The 24,285-nt window shown below is 40.2% G+C and overlaps 1 protein-coding gene across 4 annotated transcripts in view; it reads left to right on the forward strand.

The window, feature by feature from the left end:
- TRIM36 (tripartite motif containing 36) overlaps positions 1-18,301 on the forward strand; it is a 46,244-nt gene extending 27,943 nt beyond the window's left edge. For 2 of the 4 annotated variants that reach the window (XM_006134474.5, XM_075931991.2), the window contains exons 3-10: positions 762-1,087; positions 4,135-4,281; positions 8,860-8,955; positions 10,242-10,495; positions 12,256-12,386; positions 13,452-13,745; positions 15,206-15,503; positions 17,836-18,301. In XM_006134474.5, coding sequence (XP_006134536.1) covers positions 762-1,087; positions 4,135-4,281; positions 8,860-8,955; positions 10,242-10,495; positions 12,256-12,386; positions 13,452-13,745; positions 15,206-15,503; positions 17,836-18,190 — 1,901 coding nt within the window. In that variant the 3' untranslated portion in view covers positions 18,191-18,301. The remainder of the gene's footprint in view (positions 1-761; positions 1,088-4,134; positions 4,282-8,859; positions 8,956-10,241; positions 10,496-12,255; positions 12,387-13,451; positions 13,746-15,205; positions 15,504-17,835) is intronic. The other 2 variants (XM_025190383.3, XM_089779293.1) reach the window with 1 other exon arrangement.
- The last annotated feature ends 5,984 nt before the right edge of the window (positions 18,302-24,285 follow it).

Raw genomic sequence — 24,285 nt, forward strand, 5'->3', positions numbered from 1 at the left:
CCACATCTGAATTTGGACACCAGTCACTTTAACTCAAATATGGATTCCAGAAAATATTGGAGACTCTAATGCTGAGGTATCCAAAGCTAGATTTAGATTTATTCTCGTAGCTCTTGGTCTGTTAGTGATTGGGTTTCAGGTTTTTACACTCATTTAATTGCCATGTAAATTTGTCAAGCTTAATAGAATATATTTTTCATTCCCATATAAAGTAAGAGGAGTTTAAATATCTGGAGTGCATTTGTGCCATATTTGACTTGCTACCAGGAATGAGGACAGACCAGTTAGGTCATTTTCCTTTTCATTCACAGTTTTGGCAAGATTAATCACTGAATTTAACTGGTATGGTCTCTTAGAATGATAGACCTATATAGTGCCTACTTGGAAGGAAAAGGCATGAGTATACCGCTATTGGCATATTTTACTATAGCAAGAAACAGAATTGCCACATTGCAGCGCTCTAGTCAGAATTGTTGAATATTTTCACCCCATTTTCATTTGGAATTATAACTTGACTTACTATGCCTACTGTATCCAATCAGGGCCATGCCTTGAAAGGGAAAATATATTGTCTTCTGTGGCTTGACGGACTTTATCTGAGTTCATACTGTGCCATTCTGGATGACGTACTAAAGTGACTCAAGATTTCTTCAGAATTTAGGCTTGTGGATTCTTACATTAGGTGCTGTGTTTCCTGCTTTCCTGTCCTAATCTTTCTTCCCATTATATCCTGACTAAACTAGATCTTGCCATCTATACAGGCTGGAAACGCAATTCACTGACTCCTAGGACGACCATTTTTCCTTGTCCTGGCTGTCGGCATGATGTAGATCTGGGAGAACGAGGCATCAATGGCTTATTTCGAAATTTCACCTTGGAAACTATTGTGGAAAGATACAGACAGGCAGCCAGGGCAGCCACAGCTATTATGTGTGATCTCTGTAAACCTCCACCTCAAGAATCTACAAAGAGTTGCATGGACTGCAGTGCAAGCTATTGCAATGAATGCTTCAAAATACATCATCCTTGGGGAACTCTAAAAGCCCAACATGAGTATGTAGGACCAACCACTAACTTCAGGCCCAAGGTAAGTGGTTTTTAATCTGGTATACCTTGCAGATTTTTTTGTCTCTTGCATCTGATCTGAGAATGCAGAGCAAATACTGCCCATAAGAAGTAACCACCTGGTTTCCATTACTATCATTTATTAAATGAATTGTACAAGTTTGCATTACAATTATTAATCTGATGCCAAAGAGGTAGGTGTTGACAAATGCACAGGTTGGAAGTGAACCATTTAATACAATTAAATGTTTGCTATGGTTCCCATCAGATGAAGATATGGCGCTTTTTAAAAACAAGGTGTAAATGATTTTAGACTTTTTAGTCACTTTAAATAACATTTAAAAATAATTGCACTGGGTGTTTTCTAGAAATAGTACAATAACTAAAGTTTTGTGGCAATAGTTCTATTTGTATTCCCTTTGAATGCACCATTTATATAACAATATTTCTCTCTCTCTCTCTCTGTCTCTCTCTCTCCTCCCCCCGTCCCCGTCCCCCCCCGCACTCCTACCGGTCAGTAACAGAATGTTGAGTCTCTGGCACAATTCAGTACTAGGTGTGTGGAATGTGTGGGGTCCATCAGGCCCGGACTCAGGGCAAGGCGAGCAAAGTGGCTGCCTTGGGCCCTGCACTGCTCGGTGTCTACCCACCCGACTGCTCACTCGCTGCCCTGGCTGGGAGTCGCCTGGCCACATGGTGCAGCTAACCACGACATGCTGCCTTGGGCCCTGTAAACTCTTTGGCCAGGCCTGGTGTCCATGTTGAACTTTAAAACCTAAACTATGGTATAAATGTCACCATATGATGCCACTGGCTACAAGAGTTGTCCTTTCAATATAAGACAATTGGTCAGTCTTAATAACCTATGAAGATGGTTGTTAGGACCCAGAAATACCACAAATATTGCTTGAGTTATGAAACTCTTCTGTTAGCATCACTAGACTATCTTGGGTATACTTTCTTAAGATATTAACCTGCTTTTGAGGCCTGCTTTTCTTTTTTTAATTTGGTTCACTTAGGTTGAAAGGCATGTCTAATTTGGGCCAAATATGTTTGTGTTAAGTAAGTGACGTAGAGAAAACAAAGTACTTCTGGAAGCAGAGAGGTAAATAGATTTACAGATGTGGATTTGTTTTTATGGAAGTTGTCTGGAAGCTATATACAAACAGACAGCTACATATTTTCTAGTAGAAGCTCTTTAAAATGTGTTTAAACTTAAGCAGGATTCTAAGGTTAAAATCTTGTCACAATTGATTAATGGTTCTAGATTCTAGAAAATCAAGGCTAAGCAAGGAAACTGAGTTACAGTTCTGCAGAAGTTTTGTGTAATTTTGAAACACATTTATGCTGTTAATTCTCTCTTAACTATCCAGACTACTCAAGATAGTTCTGGATTCTATTTTGTTAATTACTTAATCTATAAAAGCAGAAAGAAGCAGACTGATCCAAGTTCAGGGCAGATGGAAACCCTGAAATTATTAATAATCCTATTTTAATATTGTAGGGTTAATTGATGTGATTTAAAAATATTCTATTTAAGATTAATTTATATGAAAAAAGCATCCTGTAATCTGACAGAAAATCCAACAATAAAAATGTGTAGAGACTTGTAAAGACTTGGTGTTTGTTTGAGATACACAGACTCAGGCTTTCATTCTCTCCTTTTAAAGACATCTTTTTCCCAGAAGCATTTTGCTGACAACAAATATTTTTATTTAGAATGTCAATTTTTAGAAAATACCTTTGGATCTCTAGACTCAGTACTTTAATCAACAAATTTTACTTAGAGGAAAACTAATACAGGATATCATTTCAGAAAATCCTTGTCATTTTATCTAACTTCAATAAACATTTTAATTTTTTTTAAACTTCTAGTGACTTTGACATCTTTCTGAATTTTTCTATAGATTCTGATGAGTATAATTATCTACATATTGTGGGTTGTGTGTGGTGTGCGGGTTTTTTTTTTTTTTTTAAGATTTAGGGCTTAAACCAAATATCACTTTTGCAGACGGAGGAAGTAAGCGGGAAGACACAATGATTTTGGGATTCTTGGTATATATTGTCACAACCATATGCATACATACTTGAAGTTGCGACAATGAAAATAGACCTGTTCTTGTAATGTTTTATAAGAAACATTATCAAGTTACCTGGTTGATAATGATGGCTTAATCATGTCAAATTATACAGACTTCTCTATCAGAACAAACAATATAGCTATGTTAGTGCTTTTGTGATCCTCTTATTGAGGGATGCCAGCACTTTTATGTAAGGTTAAATGTGCACTTGCATCACATGCTTTGTTAGGACATGACTTGAATGTGTAAAGTATTAGTCCTCTGAACAATGTTCCTAGTCCTCTATTTGATTAATTTTAAACCAAAATTGATAGAACTTGGTGACTTGGGTGGTGTAGCTGAGAGAAGTTTATACTATGTTTGTTCCTTAATTGAGAGAAGGACAAGGTAATCTGCTCGGTCTTTTCCATTTTCACCTTGCTTGAGGGCTAGTACTTTCAATGAATCTTTTTATGAGACAAGATAAGTAGAAATGTGTTCGGCTATGAAGGCTAGAAATTCCTTGGAAACAGTGACTTGTCTTCCAAACAGTGGCTAATAATTGAATCCTCATATTTTGAGGTCTGTTTAAAGGAATTTCATCAGGGCATCCCTTCATTTTGCAAGTCAGTCTGTAGCCATAGAATCCCATACATTCATACTTCCAGCCTAATGATGGCACTTTTGAAATTCTCAGTAACTTGGATAAACAGATTGTCCTCTTCAGTGGAAAGGCTAAAGAAGATAATAATTGGTTCTTGGAATTCAGAAGTAAAAGTTTGCATTAGTTGAGGACTGCATCCATCCACTTGCTCATATTACCTCTGTCCTCCTATACACAAGTCACTGGTAAATACTTACTTTTAGCAATGGATTTTAAATAAGATGAATGCACATTACTTGAGTTTGCACTATAGTCCAGTGATTATGGGATTCGTTTACTGCTAAACTGTATCTTAATGAGCTGTTAACTATATTTCAGAAAAATATTTGCGCTTTTTTTTGGCAGATCTTAATGTGTCCAGAACATGAAATGGAGAGAGTAAATATGTACTGTGAAATTTGCAGAAGGCCTGTGTGTCATCTTTGTAAACTGGGTGGATCTCATGCAAATCACAGAGTAACAACCATGAGCACTGCCTACAAAACACTCAAGGTAAGACTAAATGTCATTTCATTTTTCCTTAAGGCTACGTCTACACTGGCCCCTTTTCCGGAAGGGGCATGTAAATTTCACTAGTCGTCGTAGGGAAATCCGCGGGGGATTTAAATATCCCCCGCGGCATTTACATAAAAATGTCCGCCGCTTTTTTCCGGCTTTTTTAAAAGCCGGAAAAGAGCGTCTAGACTGGCCCCGATCCTCCGGAAAAAGTGCCCTTTTCCGGAGGCTCTTATTCCTACTTCGAAGTAGGAATAAGAGCCTCCGGAAAAGGGCACTTTTTCCGGAGGATCGGGGCCAGTCTAGACGCTCTTTTCCGGCTTTTAAAAAAGCCGGAAAAAAGCGGCGGACATTTTTATGTAAATGCCGCGGGGGATATTTAAATCCCCCGCGGATTTCCCTACGACGACTAGTGAAATTTACATGCCCCTTCCGGGAAAGGGGCCAGTGTAGACGTAGCCTAAGTGTATTAGATGTTGGATTCTAAACACTCCTAGGCTTTTACATTTCTGTTGTAATTAATGCTTTTTCTACCAAATTCAGACATGAAAAATGTGTTCCAGACTGTGAAATCTGATCCCACCCTTTGTCCCACGAAATCCGGTCTTTTCTGTACTTTTATTCTATACTTTGTAGGTTTCTTGGGGGAGACTAGCATTTCTGAAACTGGGAATTGTGACCCAAAAGGGAGTTGCATGGGGAGGGCTGTAAGATGATTTTAGGGTGGGAGGTTGCAGTCTTGCCACACTTACTTCTGTGCTGCCTTCATATCAGGGAGTCTGACTGCCCAGCTCTGCAGGCTGGAATGCGGAAGTAGGGGTGGCAGCACTGCGATTTCCCCCTCAAGTATGGGCGACGCAGGTAATGTAGGAAAGAGAAGGCTTTGCCTTCCCAAGATTGTCTACACTACCGAGGCGCCTGGGAAGGGCTGGGGCCGTGGCAGTCAGGCTCCTGGGCAGCTGGGGAAGGCTGGAGCTGTGCCACGCAGCAGCTCCAGTCCAGAGCTGGGGTTGGGCAGTGCTTAATGGGGGGAGGGAGGTTGTGAAGGAGCATGGCCTTGGAAGAAGGGGTGGGGCTTCAGCTGCCTTCTCCATCTAGGCCTTCACCTCTCACCCATGCTCTCCAAGTCCTTTTTGGGTCAGGGCCCCTTAGGGTTGCCAGGTGTCTGGTTTTGAACTGGACAGTCCGGGATTTGAGCTTTCTGTCCGGGAAACAAATTGAGAAAATACCAGACATATAAATGTCCAGTATTTTCTAATTAAGTTTTAATATTATCACGAGTATCAAACATAGTTGCGTACTGCCTGGCTGGTAGATATGCTCACACTGTATGAATGTGTCTACTAGCCAGGCAGTACGCAGCTGCACAGTAAAGAGGGAGAGGGGCGGGGCCAGAGTGGGGTGGAATTCCTGGGGCCAGACTCACCCGTGTGCTCCACTGGGACTGTGCGTGGGACGGGCAGCACCCCGGGATCTGCGTGCACCCCGGCCAGTCCCACTCTCCTCCCGGCCGGCCCTCTCCCCCCATCTGAGATAAGTATGTCAGGTATTCTTTTGAAATCATCTGGTAACCCTAGGGTCCCTACAATGACACCAGTGTGAAATTGCAGATTTAAATAGCTGAAATGTATTATTTTTAAAATCCTATAACCATGAAATTAGCCAAAATGGACTGTGAATTTGGTAGAGCCCTACTTATCCATCTGACTGTTGCACAATAGAACACACTGTAACTATTTTCTTCAGTCTGAGTAGGTGTTAATAGCTATCTAAACATTAAACTACATACTCCAGCTCATTTAAAATTATAAACCTTATCTGCCCATTTTGATAAAATGTTTCAGTTAATGTTTATCTGACTGTAAAGCACAGACTCCAAAAAAGTTGAGAATATGGAATTACTGGCTATTCAGGTAAAACAGTGTCTTGTCGTATGACTTGGGGAGGAACTGACTAAAAAACAAAGGTGCAAATGGAATTTCAAACAGTGATATTTTTTTTCTTAAATAGTGGAAAGCAAATTTGTACAATAGCAGAAACAAGTTCTAGAAGCCTAACAGAACTACAAGTTAGTTTAAACAAACTGAACTACATGCATACGTGTAGAACTGTTGAACAAATTTCAAATATTTGTCTTCTGTAGAAGTGGGTTGTGCCCATGATCGCTCATGACACTATTTATATATTTTTGTTAGTCTCTAAGGTGCTACAGGACAATTGTTTAAAAAAAAATGTAGTTAGAGATTAACATGTCTACCCCTCTGAGACTCAAATATTTGGTTGTTTTTGATGGGGGTGTGTTTATACCTGATGGATGCTACCTGGTTTAGGATAGGGTTTTTTCCCCTTCTTGTTAGATTTCCAGCACTGATTATTTTATATCTCCCCCCCATCCTTGCAGTATTTTCAACTTTTCTGGTTCTTGTGAAAAACAGGGAGATGTATGTGATGGGGTCCCCAGAGTGCAGCCTGGGACCACTGTGACTTGTGAACTCTCTCCAGCCCAAAGTGTCTTTCACAAGGCTTTGTTAGTGGCCAGCAGCAACCCCTTCCAGATGCTGTTATCACTTTGCACAACCACATGTGGAGCCCCCACATCCAGCTAGATTGCATGAATGTTCCCAGAACTATTCATGAATCACACAGAGAGGTTCTTCCCCTGCCCAACTCCCAGTACTGTACTTCAGGAATGTACCATCCACCTCTTCAACTGAAACTTTGCAAACCTGAGCCAAGCTCCCTTGTCAAACACTTCAAGCAAATTTGCTGATAAAGATAAGCAATTAAACAAGTTTATTGATTTCAAAGGATAGATTTTAAGTGATAAGCAAAAAGTCAGAGCGGTTACCAAAAGAAAATATAAACATGCAGTCTAAACTCTCTATCCTATTAGACTGGGCAACAACTAGATTAAGCAGGTTTTTTTTCATCCCACTGGAGATTGCAGTGTACAGATTTCATCCTTGAAACCTGAGTCAGTCCCTTCTGTTGGCATCTTCAGTTTTCTCAAGTTTCTGTGTAGCTTGAAGCATAGGTAGGGGGCAGGAGAAAAGGTAAAGCATGGGTCCCTGTGTTTGGTTTTTATGATCTTAGTCCATGAGCTTGGAAATTATAAATCTGGGCATGTGTGATGTGCATTGCTGAGTTCTCAGGCAAGGTTGAGCAATTCCTTGGGTGTGGCCTCATGCAGGTGAGTCATTGCATTGTAGCTCCCTTGCTGGACAATGGCTGGTGATGTCTGTAACACAACTCCCACCCGGATGTTGGTTACCTCCCTTGCCATTGTCTGTTTCTGTAGCATTAGCATCTTGGCACCTCCCAAGTTCACAGCATATTTTAATGAAAACCACAGATCACCATTCTTATTTCACATGCATTAATGATATACATGTTTAGATAGAAAAATGACTTTCAGCAGAGTATATCCTTTCCCTTGTACCTTCCATGGCATGCTTTATATGCAATATCACAATTACATACAGATGAGGAATAGGGTGCACCCCCAAGGTATGGAATATCACCATACAGAAGCATTTATTCAGAAACTCCTAACAACTCAATTACAATTAGGCTTGGAAGATTTTTATTGGTTAAAATCAAATGCACCATGTCACAAGGCAATGCACACATTTACACTCAGAATAACAATTTACACTTATGGAAAGTAAGAAAAATGCTCCTTGAGAACTTAAGAGTTTAATTTGACAGCTTGTGTTTTTACAGTTAAATATTTAACGTTTAGAATTCCAGTGTCTAGGTAATTAAGTTATTGTATGACCCCCAATAATATCCTGAAACTGTGACAATTTAAATAGATACAACTAAAAATGCTTAAAATTAAATGGTGATATTCATCAAAATTACATTAAAAAGTCAAATTCTGCCAGCCATCATAATCTTAATTATCTTTGTGGTTTTTAGGAGCTTATTCATATAAGGGACTACAAAAGTATTATAATTATCACAAATATCTTAAATCTCATTCTTCAGGCTATAAGAGAATTGGTTTCAGAGGCTGGGAAGAAATGTCCTTAGAAGGTAGATGGTAGGGATGTGGATGGGTAACCGGTTACTTGGTAAGCATCACCCCGGGAGTTGGCAGCCTCGAATGGGGCTGGAAACAGCAGCAAGGAGGGAGAAGGGGCAGACAATTCCCAGCCCATGTAGGTGGAGAGTCAGCAGCCCCGTGTGGGGCTGGAGCAGCCCCTGCCCGACACCATTTAATCAGTTAACTGGTTAACTACTTAAATGGGATTTTACTTCCCTAGTGCATGATACACTATAAAATAAGATTAGGTGTATTACAGAGATTTTTTTACCTTCCTTGGAAACATCTGACATGAACTACAGAACACCAGATAGGGTTGATCAGTGACCTGTCGTGGTTGCGTATGTTCCTGTAACATTTTGCTTGCGTATAATCCATCCCAGGCTATTGGTCTTCTGTAAATAGGTAAATTAACTGAACAACTCAGATTGAGCATTGGATGTCTGTCTTGTAGATGGCTTACATGCACTAACTGCAGGGTAGGCATACTATCCTGTTTCTTCTAACTTGCTATTATATTTCAACAGGAGAAACTTTCAAAGGACATTGAATACCTCATTAGTAAGGAGAGCCAGGTGAAAGGTCAAATTTCTGAACTGGGTCTCTTAATTAAAGAAACTGAGGTAGGTATAACTTGGTCAGATATTTGAACATTCTCTTTTTCAAAAATTTGCTCTTAGGTATTATCTTTTACGTTATCAATAAAAATGGTGTATGTTCTGCAAATTGAGATGAACAGATGCCTGAGTAGACTTTTAACAGTGTGAGTGACATTGATTGCACAAAATAACGGAGAGTTGCTTGTCTAGTCAAAAAAGGCACATCCCATTTCTTCAGATGATAAATATTATGGAGCAAGGAACACAGATTTTGAAATGTAAAGAAATCTGTGCCCCTTGCTCCATAATATTTGCTATCTGAAGAAGTGGGTTGTGCCCATGAATGCTCGTGATACTATTTATAGGTATTTTTGTTAGCCTCTAAGGTGCTACAGGACTATTGAAGTTTTTTTGGTTACAGACTAACACAGCTAACCCCCTGAGACCTAGTCAAAAAGGTTCAACTCCAATGTACCAAATATCTGATGATATCTCCTTATAGGCTATATATTTTCTTAGGACAGAGAATGTCATCCATCTTAAATTTTAGTTAGACTATAATACAGTCAAAATCCAACTTTAAAGGAAATAACAGAAATTCAGGCTGGGGAGAAACCGCTTATATATGCAACATAAGAGGCTGAGAGGAAGCTAGTATTAGATGTGCAGAGAGAATACAAAATACAATTGAACCAGGAGTTTTCACTTACCCTATTTCAGGAAATTCAGCTTCAGTGTGTGTGTGTGTTGGGGAAATATATAAACTTTGAAAAGCAGTTGACACCAGGAAATTATTTTATAAATCACTTTTCTACACTCAGAATAGAAATAACTCTTCTTTTTACATGGAAATATTACATGAATACTATATAGTATTCTAGCTATAAGGAAACTTCTTATTTTCCAGTGCTTAAATTATTCCACTATCAAGTAAATTTGTTAAGCTGCCATTGCATAAATTGTTCAAGAGTCAGTTTAAATCCATGTGGAATGATGCAGGTTGAAAAATGTCTAGTATATTGCATTGGATGAGCAGAGAAATATTTTCTTATCCCCTCACTTACTACATTAGCTTTGTGAAATTGTCATGAAAATTTACCAACTTAGCCACAAGATCTAGTCGGTTGCTCTGTATTTTGGTGATGATGAAAATACTATCTGTTTTTGCCCATCAAAAATTCGTTGCCAAGACTGAGAAGAACTTTGCAATGCTGTTTTGAAAAGTTTTCATAAAACTTTTTCCATAAGATTCCACAATACTATGGAACGGTTCCTATTTTTTTTTAAGTGTACTTTGTATTTTGTAATAGTGCAATGGCGAGAGAGCTAAAGAAGAAGCATCTTATAACTTTGACAAGTTGTTTGATGTTTTGGAAGAAAGGAGATCAGCTGCTCTGAGAGCAATTGAGGCTTCCAAAAACTTAAGACTAGAGAAACTACACACCCAAATAGAGGAATATCAAGGACTTCTAGAAAACAATGGACTTGTGGGATATGCTCAGGAAGTGCTCAAAGAAACAGACCAGTCTTGTTTTGTTCAAACAGCAAAACAGCTCCATGTCAGGTATTTAATTACCTTACATTATAAAGATTGTTTAAAATTTTGTCTTTCATCATTTCTTTCAAATTTATTAAAATATTGCTGGCTATTGACTAAAATTATGGATGTCATTGATGCTCATTGTGTAGAGATTAACATAATAAGTTCATTCTTTACTGAGATGGCAATTCTTAAGTTGCATCATAATATAGGAAACAATTTATGGAAATAAGTCAGAAATTCATCCATGCAGAGTGACAAAGTAGAACACTCTTCGATTAATGCACAGCCCACCATTGGCAGGGAGACTATATCATGAATTTGTGAAGGTAGACTTGATAATCTAATAGATATCTTCCTTGTTTAACCTCTTTGATCCTAAAAGCTGATCTCCGTTCCTGGTAATTAATATTAATCTTTTTTTTTTAAGCTACTTTTGTGGAGGCATGTGTACGTGTTCAGTTTGCCAATTGTAATGTTACCTTTTTAGGTTTCTTTTGTCAGTGTACAAATTTTTTTGAGTGAAACCTTGGCTCCAATGATGTCTGGATTTTTGCCCAGGGCAGCAGGATTGCATGCTTTGAATTTTAATGCTGTTTTCAATACAAGACAGGTCAGATTCACAGGGGAGATGAAGATGCATTAAGGTGCCTAAGAAAAGAGGGGTTTTGTGAATCTTATTAGTGCCTAAAGTTCCCTAGGGGTACGTCTAGACTACAAGCCTCTTTCGAAAGAGGCTTTTTTGAAAGAATCTTTCAAAAAAGCCTCTTTCGAAAGAGAGCGTCTAGATTGCAACCTCTTCTTTGAAAAAGTGAGCCACTTTTTCGAAAGAGAGCACCCAGGCAGTCTGGATGCTCTGTTTCGAAAAAGCCCTGTTTGCATTCAAGAATGCCTCTTTTCAAAAGAACACTTTCAAAAAAAGGCATTATTCCCCGTGAAATGAGGATTACCACCATCGAAAGAAAAGCCGCGTTCTTTCGATTAATTTCGAAAGAACACGGCTGTAGTCCAGACGCAGGTGAAGTCTAGACACAGCCAGGTGTCTTAAGTTTCTGCTGGTGGATATGTGCATGGCCTAAATCTTGACAGTGCTGAAAAGTTCAGCTCCTAGCTCACATCTGAATCCCAGGTTTCCTCAGCCTATCCCTTTTTGCAAGATATAATCTGGCAAGCATGCTGCTTCTGGCCTGCAATCTTAACTTCCTTTTTAAGGGGCAGGAGTTATATACCTGTTTCCTCAGCATTTGCTGACAGCTAGCTTAGGTGGCTACCTGCTCAGCATGCTTGTCTTTGTGAATCACTTCTTAGGCATCTCACTGTCCCCCATGCATTGTATAGGGAATCTAGTAGTGAATTTCTCCAAGTGTCTTTTAGTGAGCTTAAAAGTTAGATATTGCAATGGTCAGTGCCTAAGGGTACATCTACACTGCAAAAACAAAGAAAACCCATAGGAATGAGTCCTGGAGCCTAGGTCTGTAGACTCAGACTCTTGCTCCAGGGCTAAAAATAGTACTATAGGCTTTCCTGTTTGGGCCGGGATCCAGGCTCTGAAACAGTGAGGTGGGAGGAGTTTCTGAGCCCAGCTCTAACTTGAGCAGGAAAGTTTATGCTGCTGTTTTGGGTGGATGGGGAAAGGCAAAACATGAACTTCTTGATCTGGGTTCTGAGACTCCTTGCCACAGGACTTTTTTGGCTCTGCAGACATAGTCAAAGTCGACTCCTTCCCTTGTGAATGTAGTCCAACCTTGCTGAATACATAAGTCTATTTTTTTTCTCTCTTTTAGAATTCAAAAAGCTACTGAATCTTTGAAGAGTTTCCGGCCAGCAGCTCAAGCTTCTTTTGAAGACTATGTGGTTGATATAACAAAGCAAGAAGAGATTCTTGGAGATCTGTCCTTCTACACCAGTGGTAAATGTAATAAAGGGGGTTGTTTTTATTACCTCTTTCCTGAGGTGTGGCTCTGGTGGTGTTACTAGCTCTAACAGGAGGCTAGGTTTAGGCAGGATTTCTAAGATCTTTGGACTATGGCTGCAAATTCCACGATGCTCCTCCCAAAAGCTGTTTTCCCAGCAGGAAAAAGGGTGTTTTGTTTTGTTTTTTAAGCTAGTGCTGCAGAGATTTCTGCACTCCCAACATATGTCATCAAACGTCAGCTTTTCAGTTTTGTAACTCAATGTTTACTAAGAGGATGGATGTGCTACCACAGTGGACGTGTGGTGCTACAGCTAATGCTTCCTAGATAAACAGAAGGGGGAGGGGGGTTGTATCAATGTAATTAATCCACTGCCTTTGAGAGGTGGTTTTTACGTTATGGAAGAATCCTGGTATTGACCTAGCTGCATCTACACAAAAAGTTTTGATCCTCCTAACTGTAATGTCCTCAGTCCAAAATATTTCACAGTTCTGACTGACATAGCTTGGTTCTAATTTTTAAGCATACACTAAGTATGTAAGGTCAGGGAAAATTCTCGCTCCATCTTAACATGCAGTCTCATAATACCAAAAATGGAAAAATACTATTCGTGTGCAGAGCAAATTTCACATAGAACTACTTTAGGAGTAACTATAGTAATTAATAGTTTGTGTTTTGGAGGTATTGGTACCAAAAACTATTTTAGTTGCTATTCAGTAGGCCTCCTGCTTATTCAGTAATCCTCCTATATCAGAATTGTTCATTGATGGTTAGAAGTATCTTTTAGACGGGTAATAATACTTGGCCTAGATAAACATTTTGACACCTGGCACAACATACACAAAGGACATTGCGTGTAGGTTTTTAAAATTTTCTGTAGTTTCTTGATATTTTAAATAAGTAGATAAGGAATACTGGAAACATTCAAAATGAGAGCAGGGAACTTGAGGGATATATCTTGCTTAGTCAGTTAATAAACACCCACTCATAGTATCTTTCACACAGGAGGAAGAATTTTGATTACTCCATACAAAAATACTTTTTCTTGTATATGATGGTTATTTCAGGTGTAGATGTACCAGAGATCAACGAGGAGAAGAGCAGAATGTATAATAAAGCTTTGATCTGTTGGGAACATCTGGAGAAGACAGATTCAGCTGATACCTATATCCTTGAATACCGTAAACTTAATAGAGAAGAGGAGAATGTAACATGGCAAGAAACTGAAGCCTGCAGCAAGAGTAAAGTAATCTCGGACCTTGAAAATAATAGCAGCTATGCCTTTAGAGTCAGAGGATATAAAGGATCTGTCTGCAGCCCTTGGAGCAGGGAAGTTATCTTGCACACACCTCCAGCTCAAGGTATAGCAGGCTTCAGTTAATTCATAGACAGCTGAATCAATGTACAATGCGTATAGTTTCAACTTATGCCCATTTTCAAGTAAATTTTAAATTTTCAATCTGCTGTCATCCTAATGGTGCTTGTATATATGAATAAAGAAGCACCATGTTTATTAATTAAGTTGAGATGAGTTGGTAACCAGTAAAATGTTTGCAGTAGTTTGTATTGTACTACCAGTTGTTTATCTTTTAAAACGTTAGAACAGCCATACTGGGTCAGATCAAAGGTTCATCTAGCCCAGTATCTTATCTTCTGATACCCCACAGGGAGTGAACAGAACAGGGAAATCATCAAGTTAATCCCTCTACTGTCACCCATTCCCAGCCTCTGACAGAGGCTAGTGACACCATTCGTGCCCCTCCTGGCTAATAGCCATTGATGGACCTAACCTCTATGAATTTAGCTAGTTTTTTCTTGAACCCTCTTAAAGTCCTGGTCTTTACAACCTCTGGCAAGGAGTTCCACAGGCCGAACAGGAGCTGTGTGAAGAAAAACTTCCTTTTATTTGTTTTAAACCTGCTACCTATGAATTTCATTTTGGTGACCCCTAGTTCTTATGTTATGGGAACAAATACAGAATTTTTTCCTCATTCACTTTTTCCACACCAGTCATGATTTTATAGACCTCTATCATATTCCCCCCCCCCCCCCCCCCCAGTCTCTTCTTTTTTTAAGCTGAAAAGTCCCGGTTGTTTTAATCTCTTCATATGGGACCCGTTCCAAACCCCTACAATTTTTTTTCCTGAACTTTTCCAATGCCAATATATCTTTTTTGAGATAAGGCGACCACATCTGTATGCAGTATTCAAGATGTGGGTGGTACCATGGTTTTAATACAGAGGCAATAAAGCTATTCTCTGTCTTATCCTCTATCCCTTTTTAAATGATTCCTAACATTCTATTTGCTTTTTTGACTGCTGCTGCACATTGAGTGGATGTTTTCAGAGAACTGTTTACAATGACTCAAAGATCTCTCTGAGTAGTTGTAGCTAAATTAGTCCCCATCATTTTATATGTATAGTTGGGATTATTTTTCCAATGTACATTACATTACTTTACCTTTATCAACATTAAATTTCATTCGACATTTTGTTGTCCAATCACTTAGTTTTGTGAGAGCTTTTTGAAGCTCTTCACAGGTTGCTTTTGTCTTAACTATCTTGAGCAGTTTAGTATCGTCTGCAAATTTTTCCACCTCACTGTTTACCCCTTTCTCCAGATCATTTGTAAATAGGCTATATAGGACTGATCCCAGTATGGACCTTTGGGGGACACCACTAGTTACCTCTCTCCATTCTGAAAATTTACCATTTATTCCTACCTTTCGTGTTAGCTCACCTTAGAAAAATGTAACATACGTACAAAAACCCCTCATGGTCAAATATTGACCTAGTGTGATTTTGTTGTTGTTGTTTTCTAGTCTTTAGTTTTCTTTTTGATGATAAATGTGGCTACAACAGTGAACGTCTCGTGCTGAATCCAAGGAGAACCTCTGTGGAAAGTAGGGCTGGATTTCCTTTGCTGCTAGGGGCTGAACGTATCCAAGTGGGATGCTACACAACCCTGGACTACATCATTGGAGACAATGGAATCACAAAAGGGAAGCACTTTTGGGCTTTTCATGTGGAATCATATTCATATTTGGTGAAAGTGGGAGTTGCATCTAACACTAAATTACAAGAATGGCTCCATAATCCCCGTGATGTGACCAGCCCAAGGTAAATGTGGTAGATCTTTGTATAACAGTACCTCACTTTAAAATGAATTAGACACATCTTTCCATTTGGTAGAATTAAGAATTGACCTTACCTCGCATTAGTTCAAGTTAGATTAGCTTCAGCAATCATGTGGGTGAGGAAGGGTAAAGGAAGAGATGGGAAGCAATTGTTAGAATCTCGGATTTAAAGAAAAATTATGTTTTCAGCAGTTGGTTGACTACCCGAGAAGCAAGCAATTAATATTGATGTCTAAAATATCCAAATCCCTAATTTGTCCCCAGAGACAATTGAAATATATAGGAGTCTTACTTTGTCCATTGCAAGTGTACAGGATATCCTAGGTTTTGCAGCTTTCCTAGAGTTCAGAGGGCCTGTTAGGTCTTACAAGAGAGACTGGAACAGTATCTGTGACATGTTTTCATAGTAGTCTACCTCACTGGATCTCAATGTCTCACTGATTGCAGGCATAGCACTGCACTGAAGTAAGATGTGCTGCCTTAGCAGCAACTGAGGGGCAAAGTACAAATGAAGGACTTTCAAATGTATCCTGTCCCAACTGTAATGATTTTGGCTACATATAAAGAGATTGCATGTTCTGGGCCTTCTGGTCATTCCAAGAATCAGAACTTCATGTGTGAGCTGGAGAAGACTGCTGTCTTATGTGCTTTGAGTTCTTTGAGAGTATTAAACACAAAGTAATGTTAGGACACTATATTGTCTCCTCCAACTGAAGAAAAGTTCTGTAAGCTTAGAATTTTCAAGCCACTCCTGGTTGTTGTTTATTGAGAGTGGGTGGGGTCATGGTGCAAGAGAAAACTAAGGGTCAAATTAATCATTAAGCCTGGAAGGAATTTCAGATGATGTAACTTGAACCTTCTTCCATCCCCAACCATGATGCATGTTAAACTGTAGGTTCTCTTACTCTTCAATATTATATCTTTTCTTTATGCATCACTAAGGAGCATGACCCAGTGAATGTATGGAAATCTGATCTAAACTGGTATAATTGACACATTCAGAGTCCAGAAATGAGGAGAAGGACGAAAAAAAATCTTGCACATTCTTTTATTCTTCTGTTAATATATAAGTCATGCCCTTTCACCACCTTCATAGATCACAATAGAGATCCCTCAACACTTTCTCACTGGTAAGTGGGTAGATGTAGACTTGTAACATCTTGGAAATAGGCCCCAAGATTCAGAGGTTTACTAGATAGGTAATTAATATAGGGGTCATGTGAGAAAGCTTGAAGATGTTAAGACAATAAGGCATGTGGTAATAAAATATTTTTCCATGTCTCAAATGGAATGGGCATGTACCACATCTCTTCTTTCCTCACTCATCCACTGTGAGGCCAACAATCTAGAGAACTCAAAGAACAAAAGTTATGGGGTTGTGGCATGTTTAAGGAAATTGAGGATTTTTTTAAAGGTGCTCTTCTGTTTGTTGCCCTGCCACATGCCTGATTTTTGAGTTCCTCAAACAAATTGAAGGATCAGTGCGCCATTGGTTCTGCCTATTTTGAGGTGGTCAAAATGTTTCTAGAACAATGTTTGGGTACCTCTGCTGATTTGACTATCACTAGTTTAACAGCCAGTCTTAATAAGTGTAGCTATTTGAATATATCACTTCTGTGGGAGGCTGGCAATGAGAGAAGAGTTTGTAATCCAGAATAGGGGGCTCAAGGAGGAGCGAAACCATGAAACTGGGAAGAAAAATGTTTGAATTTGGTCTTCCTCAGACAGAGCACACTGCTCAGCATTCTAACCAAAGAATCCTGCTAGTCCTTCACTGAATTCAGAGATTTCTTAGGCATTGTCTGATTTTGGCTTTTATAAAAGATTGCTGCAGCTAGTCACCTCAGTTTGAAGGGGTCTTGCCAGAGTTGACAGTTCTGAACTGTCATCTTATCTATGTCAGGAATTTTATTTTAAAGAGTTCCATATAGTGCTTATCACTGTAGCATCTGACCTCACCAGAATGTTAGTGAATTTTGTTTCATAAGAACTTTGTGAGGTAAAGTAGTACCCTATGTCACAGAGAAGGAAAGTGGCAACAGCATCATGAATTGACCATGGTTTCACACAGTCTGTTGCAGAGCCAGACATTTAATCCAGAGTTCCTGATTGTCAACCCTTATTTTGACCACAAGACCACCTGAAAAGCTGTCCAGGTGGCATGGTTCTAAGATTTATTTCACAAATCTTTTTCAGTGCTCTAGTCCACATAGCATCTGTTGTGGGTTTTTTTTTTTAAATACTTCAGTTGTTAAAATAACGGAACCATTCTGATTATGCCTTCTTTGTTGAGAAAATTGTGCTCTTTGTTCTAGGTATGAACAGGACAGCGGTCATGACAGTGGGAGTGAAGATACTTGCTTTGATTCATCACAGCCTTTCACACTGATTACTTTAGGCATGAAGAAATTGTTTATTCCCAAGGCACCTACTGCTTCCAAAGACTCGGCAAATAGAATTCTTCCGATGCCATCATGTATAGGAATCTGTCTTGACTGTGACAGAGGCAAAGTCGGATTCTATGATGCAGATCACATGAAATGCCTCTATGAACGCCAGGTAGACTGCTCTGGGACAATGTATCCAGCATTTGCATTAATGGGGAGTGCAGGAATTCATCTTGAAGAAGCTGTCACAGAAAAGTATTTGGAATACCAAGATGATATGTAGTGCAAATCTCTACTGGTACGGTTTTTGAGATGGAAAAATGTGAGCAGAAGGATCTGCCTTAGCATTTAATCTTGATTAATTACATCATATCTCCTAAGTGCTTTTGCTGCACTCATGCTTTTGGGTCATTTTTTAATCATAGAAACAAATTATTGTCCAAACTCTTCTGCCTTTTTACCAACTTTATAGTGCCCAGGAGGACATTCTTCCACTCTCCTGCCTTTCTTTGATTGTGTGTTGAAACTTGCTCCTCACAGTTTGATTAGCAACCTAATTGTTTTTCAAGAGCTGGAAATGTGTTGATATAATTTATATCCTTACTTAGCTGGCTCTGCTGCCTTTTCTTTTTAATGGAGTCAAAGCCCACACGATGGTACATTTATCTTTTGTGCATCCCTTTATTTTAAAAGAGCCTTAATGCATTTGAGTGATCAGGCATTTTTGTAACTGATTCATGAGCACTAGTGTGATGGATTTTTCTGTGCTAAATGTTTGCACCAATGGAAAATGCAAAGCAGTTAGAAATCAAAATTGCACTGAATTGGTTGTATTTGTGCAGGGGAGGGTTACTGTTTTTGATATACATTTAGATTGACTATAAATTAAATTATGGCTTCCAGAAACTGGTGGGTAACTGTACAGTGGTTAATAATGAGGTTCTTAATATATATTTACTATTCCAGGTTTGTAGTATGTACTGCATAACATATTTAAAAGTGCAATTTGTCTTGAAACATTGGTCTTCAATGTCTCTGAAGCTCAGTTATCTGCCTGTATAATAATGGTTCCAGATCTTTTGCTGGACAAAAACAAATAATGAATTGACACAAATGATAAATGCATAACTTTTAAATTAAAAATTTCAGGTCTTTCTGTTAATACATACACGTAAGTTAACTTTGTAATTAATAAAGGACTGTTTTTAGCAAAAATGTTAGAAAAATGCACTGATTTACATTTGAGACATTCTTTCTTTGCCTTTGAGTCTTTGTGTAGCTCAAACATTTCCTTGTTGTGTTAAAATTCTCTAATGCTGTATTTATATATGTTTGAAAGCAGTATGTGTAAAAATGGCTTAAGTATTTGCACTGTTACCATAGCTTGTAAGAAACACGTATCTCTAACTGAAAATATTCCTGAAATATAAGATATTTAATAACTCAGTCTTCTTGTTCAGTTGTGGTTGTCTTGATGTATGTAAGCAGTAAATGTACTTCACTTTTACTAAGTATATAGTGTTTACTTAAATGGAATCTGAAAATCACAGTACTTCCTTCTCCCCCACGTTCCACAATTGAAGAGAATCATCATTCTGGATCATAAACTTAAATTTAATGCAAGGTAAAGTTAATGTTTTGAGATTTGTCAGCTATGCCAGAACTATTTATTAGTCAGTGACTAATAATTAGATTACTATAATAAATCAACATGCCTGTCAACTAAACCATGATCCAGCTTCTGAGATGTCTATTATTATGCATTTCCTCATTATTTAAATTAAAAATTTATTTCTACTAGGCATTACTTGAATACTTTGGACACATTAATACAGTAATAAATGGTACTTGCTCCCTCAGTCTATTAAGCAACAAATATACTACCTTATTGTACAAAGGCAAACAGTTCTCCATTTTTCACAGTGATAGAAATAATGTCATCTTGTAATAGTAGTTCAGTGACACTTTCCTATTCAAATGTTTGTGAAACTAATTTCTTGCTACAAAATAGCACTTTACAAGTAGACGGATCTAAGAATTGTGCAATATAGCTGCTAACCTAACAAAACAATTGGTGACTACTGTGATCTGCAAAGCTCTATGTAGGTTTAAGTCATGTAAAAAGACATTTTTTTCCTTAAACATCTAAAGTGCAGAATATTTTTGAACGAGGCCACCTTGTTCTTAAGTGTAAATGTACCTTCAATTAGGTTTTGCTCTTAAAATAAAAATGGAAAAGTAATATAGTTGGGTCATTCACATTATTATATCCTAGTCCTACAGCATTTTACTTTTAAGACATGGTAATTTCTCACAGTAGCTGAATGTTTTTAGATATGGAAAAATTCATGTTCTTAATGTAAGAAAAGTATGTTATCACACTTCAAGGATATAAACGTGATTATGGGGTTGTTCCCCCCCCCCCCCCATAGTTCTCAGAGTGGATTCATCTATTTTAGACTTAATACCAGTTTGTTTAGGACTGCTGAGATTTAACTATTCCTAATTATTGACCTAACCTACACTGCATCCTGAAAGTGAAATTATATGAAATTTCTTAAAATTTGAGAGTTTTGAAAGCAAAAAATCCCAATTTTGGTCTGCTTTGTAGCAGTAGATTTTCTGTGTCTGTCATTTCTGGGAGGAGGCATACTGAGAGTTGTAGTTAACTTTATAATATAACAAATTACTGAATTTTGAACAAATGTCAATATGGCTCAGCTAGATTCTCACTAAATCAGAAGGGCTTCCTTCATGTTTCACCCAACAAATTGGGCTCACTTGTGGGTTGCTTCATTATAGTTGCTCTCTACAGCGAGAACAGTCTGTCTTACCAACCTTTCATCTGTGCAAGTAAATGATCCTAGATCCCTTTTCTAAGAGGGCAGTTGACATTTAGCCAACACACTCTCAAAACACTGTATTCTGTAAAAGGCAGAAATGCTGCTCTTATACCTATCTCGTAGAGCTGGAAGGGACCTTGAGTGGTCATTTGTCAGTCTCCTGCCCTCATGGTAGGGCCAAGTACCATCCCTGACAGATTTGTCCCAGAGCCCTAAATGGGCCCCTCAAGGATTGAACTCCCAATCCTAGGTTTAAGCTGGGCAATGCTCAAACCACTGAGCTAGCCCTCCCTCAACAACATTCTTAAATCAAGTGATATAATCAAATGGGGCTTGTTTAGTGACTGCAGTAATACATTGTAACTTGTGTAAAGTGTCTTTTCAGAGATGTACCTGTAAATGTGGGTAATTCTATTTAAAATGTTGGGGATGTGGGTGGGAGGGAAAGCAGCTGTGAGACCACAAATAAGCATTCTCTGAAAGTTACTTGAGTTGAGGTAGAGCTTGCTGGTACTTCTTGGAACCACATTATTTGTGGGGCATACTTAGAGACTTTACGGTCTGTGTCTGGAACTGGATTTTTAATCTCACAACCTTGTCCTATTTTTAAGATTTAGGAAAACATTGCTCTAAAGGTATATCTGTAGGAAACCACTTTTAATGTGAGACTTCAGTGCAGGTTGAGAGCAGTAGCTTTGACGTGGCCTGAGGAATATTTCTAGCTTCTTGGCACTGCGATAAGACTTTTTTTGTGTCTTTATTGCCAACCATAAACACTGCAATAGGCAAGTCCAACTGAGTATGAAGGGATTCATTTGTTTTTGCTGGCCTGTCTAGTTTGACAGAGCGTCCTTACAGAATTCTTAACCCCTTTCTTCCTTCCACTTCCAATGTGCTAGATAGAATCCTTAAGACAGAAGTGAGAGAATTTAATGCAGTGTTTCTTTCCACTCCAGTTTAAAAACAATGCATTTGTCTCCTGTCCCTGGACTAGATGACAAACTATTTGGCCCCATTTGATTATATCACTTGATTTAAGAATGTTGCAGTTGACCATGAGCAATGGGTCCCTTTCAAAGTTGTCTAAACAAAAACAGATCTCTCCCCCACACCTCATTAAGTGTGTAAATTGTTTTAATGTCATTTAAAAAGGCTGTAAGAGAGAGTAAAACCAAATCTTAGTAATTTTACTGAATGACTCAAGTGAAGAAAGAGATTCCTACTAGAAAAATAGTTTTCATAAATGCTCTCTAAGCCCTGGTCTATGCTAGGGAGTTATTTTGAAATAGCTTCCCTTAATTAGAAATAACAAGTGGAGTGTCCACTCTAGCAAGCCTGATATTTAGAGAGAACTCCTGCTTTGCACGAGGAATCACGCTTAATTTGACATACAGGCAGTCCCCGGGTTACGTACAAGATAGGGACTGTAGGTTTGTTCTTAAGTTGAATCTGTATGTAAGTCGGAACTGGCGTCCAGATTCAGACACTGCTGAAACTGACCGCCAGTTCTGACTTACATAGAGAATCAACTTAAGAACCCCAGGCGTCCCCAAGTCAGCTGCTGCTGAAACTGATCAGCAGCTGATTCCAGGAAGCCCGGGGCAGAGCAACTCTGCCTCGGGCTTCCTGTAGTCAGCGCTGGTCAGTTTCAGCAGAAGCTGACTTGGGGACGCCTGGGGCAGAGCAGCTGGGGTGCTACTGGACCAACCCAGCAGCACCCCATCTGCTCTGCCCCAGACGTCCTGATTCAGCCGCTGCTGAAACTGACCAGCAGCGGCTGAATCAGGACCTGGGGCAGAGCAGCTGGGGTGCTGCCGGGTTGGTCCAGTAGTGCCCACGGGCGCTGCAGGACCAATCGGCAGCGCCCCAGCTGCTCTGCCCCAGAGTCCAAAACAAAAGCCTGGTCTGCAGGGGGGGGGGCACACTAGCTGCGCCCCCCCCCCCCAGCAGACCAGGGACACGGGGAGCAGAGCCGCAGCGGCAGCGGGGTGCCGCGCCTCTGAGGCTTTGCTCTGGCAAAGCCTCGGAGGCGAGGGACCCCGCCACGGCTGCGGCTTCAGTCTGGGTGCCTGTGGTCTGCTGGGGACGGCCCCCAGCAGACCACAGGCACCCAGACTGAAGCCGCAGCCGCTGGGGGGTCCCGCGCCTCTGAGGCTTTGCCAGAGCAAAGCCTCAGAGGCGCGGGGAACCACCGCTGCTGCCGCTCCAGTCTGGGTGCCTGTGGTCTGCTGGGGACGGTCCCCAGCAGACCACAGGCACCCTGACTGAAGCCGCAGCCGCGGGGGGGTCCCGCGCCTCTGAGGCTTTGCCAGAGCAAAGCCTCAGAGGCGCGGGGAACCGCCGCTGCTGCCACTTTGACTGAAGCGGCAGCAGCGGCGGTTCCCCGCGCCTCTGAGGCTTTGCTCTGGCAAAGCCTCAGAGGCGCGGGACCCCCCCGCGGCTGCGGCTTCAGTCAGGGTGCCTGTGGTCTGCTGGGGACCGTCCCCAGCAGACCACAGGCACCCAGACTGGAGCGGCAGCAGCGGCGGTTCCCCGCGCCTCTGAGGCTTTGCCAGAGCAAAGCCTCAGAAGCGCGGGAACCCCCGCTGCTGCCGCATGAGACCCGGTGCCTGTGGTCTGCTGGGGACCGTCCCCAGCAGACCACAGGCACCGGCACCCAAGTGGCAGCAGCAGCGGTTCCCGCGCTTCCGAGGCTTTGCTCTGGCAAAGCCTCAGAAGCGCGGGAACCCGCCCGGTGCCCCTGGTCTGCTGGAGACGGTCTCCAGCAGACCAGGGGCACCGGAGCAGCTTACGAACGGGGCTTTCTCGACCCGACTTCCGGGGCGAGAGCTCCGTTCGTAAGTTGGATCCGCGTAAGTCGGGGACTGCCTGTAGTTATTTGGAAATCACAGTAGTATGGATGCTCCACTGCTGCTATTTTGAAATAACTACTCCCCAGAGTCATTCAGAGGAATTTCTCCCCAGTGCTTCCTAGGGCTTGTAAGTTGAGGTAGCACATCCACATTAAGGGAGCCTGCCTCGAACTAATTTCGAGGCTTCCCCGTAATGTATACATGCTATTTCAAAATGGTTATTTCTGGAGTTATTTAAAAATAAGTTATTTTAAAATTTCCTAGTGTAGGCATGCCCTCAAAGTTTTTCAATAAACCAAGACAAGAACTGTATGTGCAAGACCAGTTCATCTCAAGCATGACCTTTTACCATGTCTAGATTATTTAAGTAACCAAACTAAACAGTGAATTATGGAGTGAGAAATGCAACCACTGTTCTACCCTATATAAAAATGTATTTGTCAGATGCCTCTAACTTTTTTCTCGCAGTATAACATTGCTAGAAAGATAGACTAAATTCCTTTCTCTTTCCCTCAAAGCAGCCCAGCACGTCCAATGGCTATTGCTAGCTCCCAGCTAAGACTATAGCATGAGCCCCCTGTAAAAACCTAGTATGTGGCATCAGGCCACCTTTCCACATTGATGCCTCACTGTTTCAGACATCTAGATGTCCTTTTAGTTTTAGATATCTGCTCCTAGTCTGA

The sequence above is a fragment of the Pelodiscus sinensis genome, chromosome 6 (genome assembly GCF_052426305.1).
Source record: "Pelodiscus sinensis isolate ZL-2025 chromosome 6, ASM5242630v1, whole genome shotgun sequence".
NCBI classification, from domain to species: Eukaryota; Metazoa; Chordata; order Testudines; family Trionychidae; genus Pelodiscus; species Pelodiscus sinensis.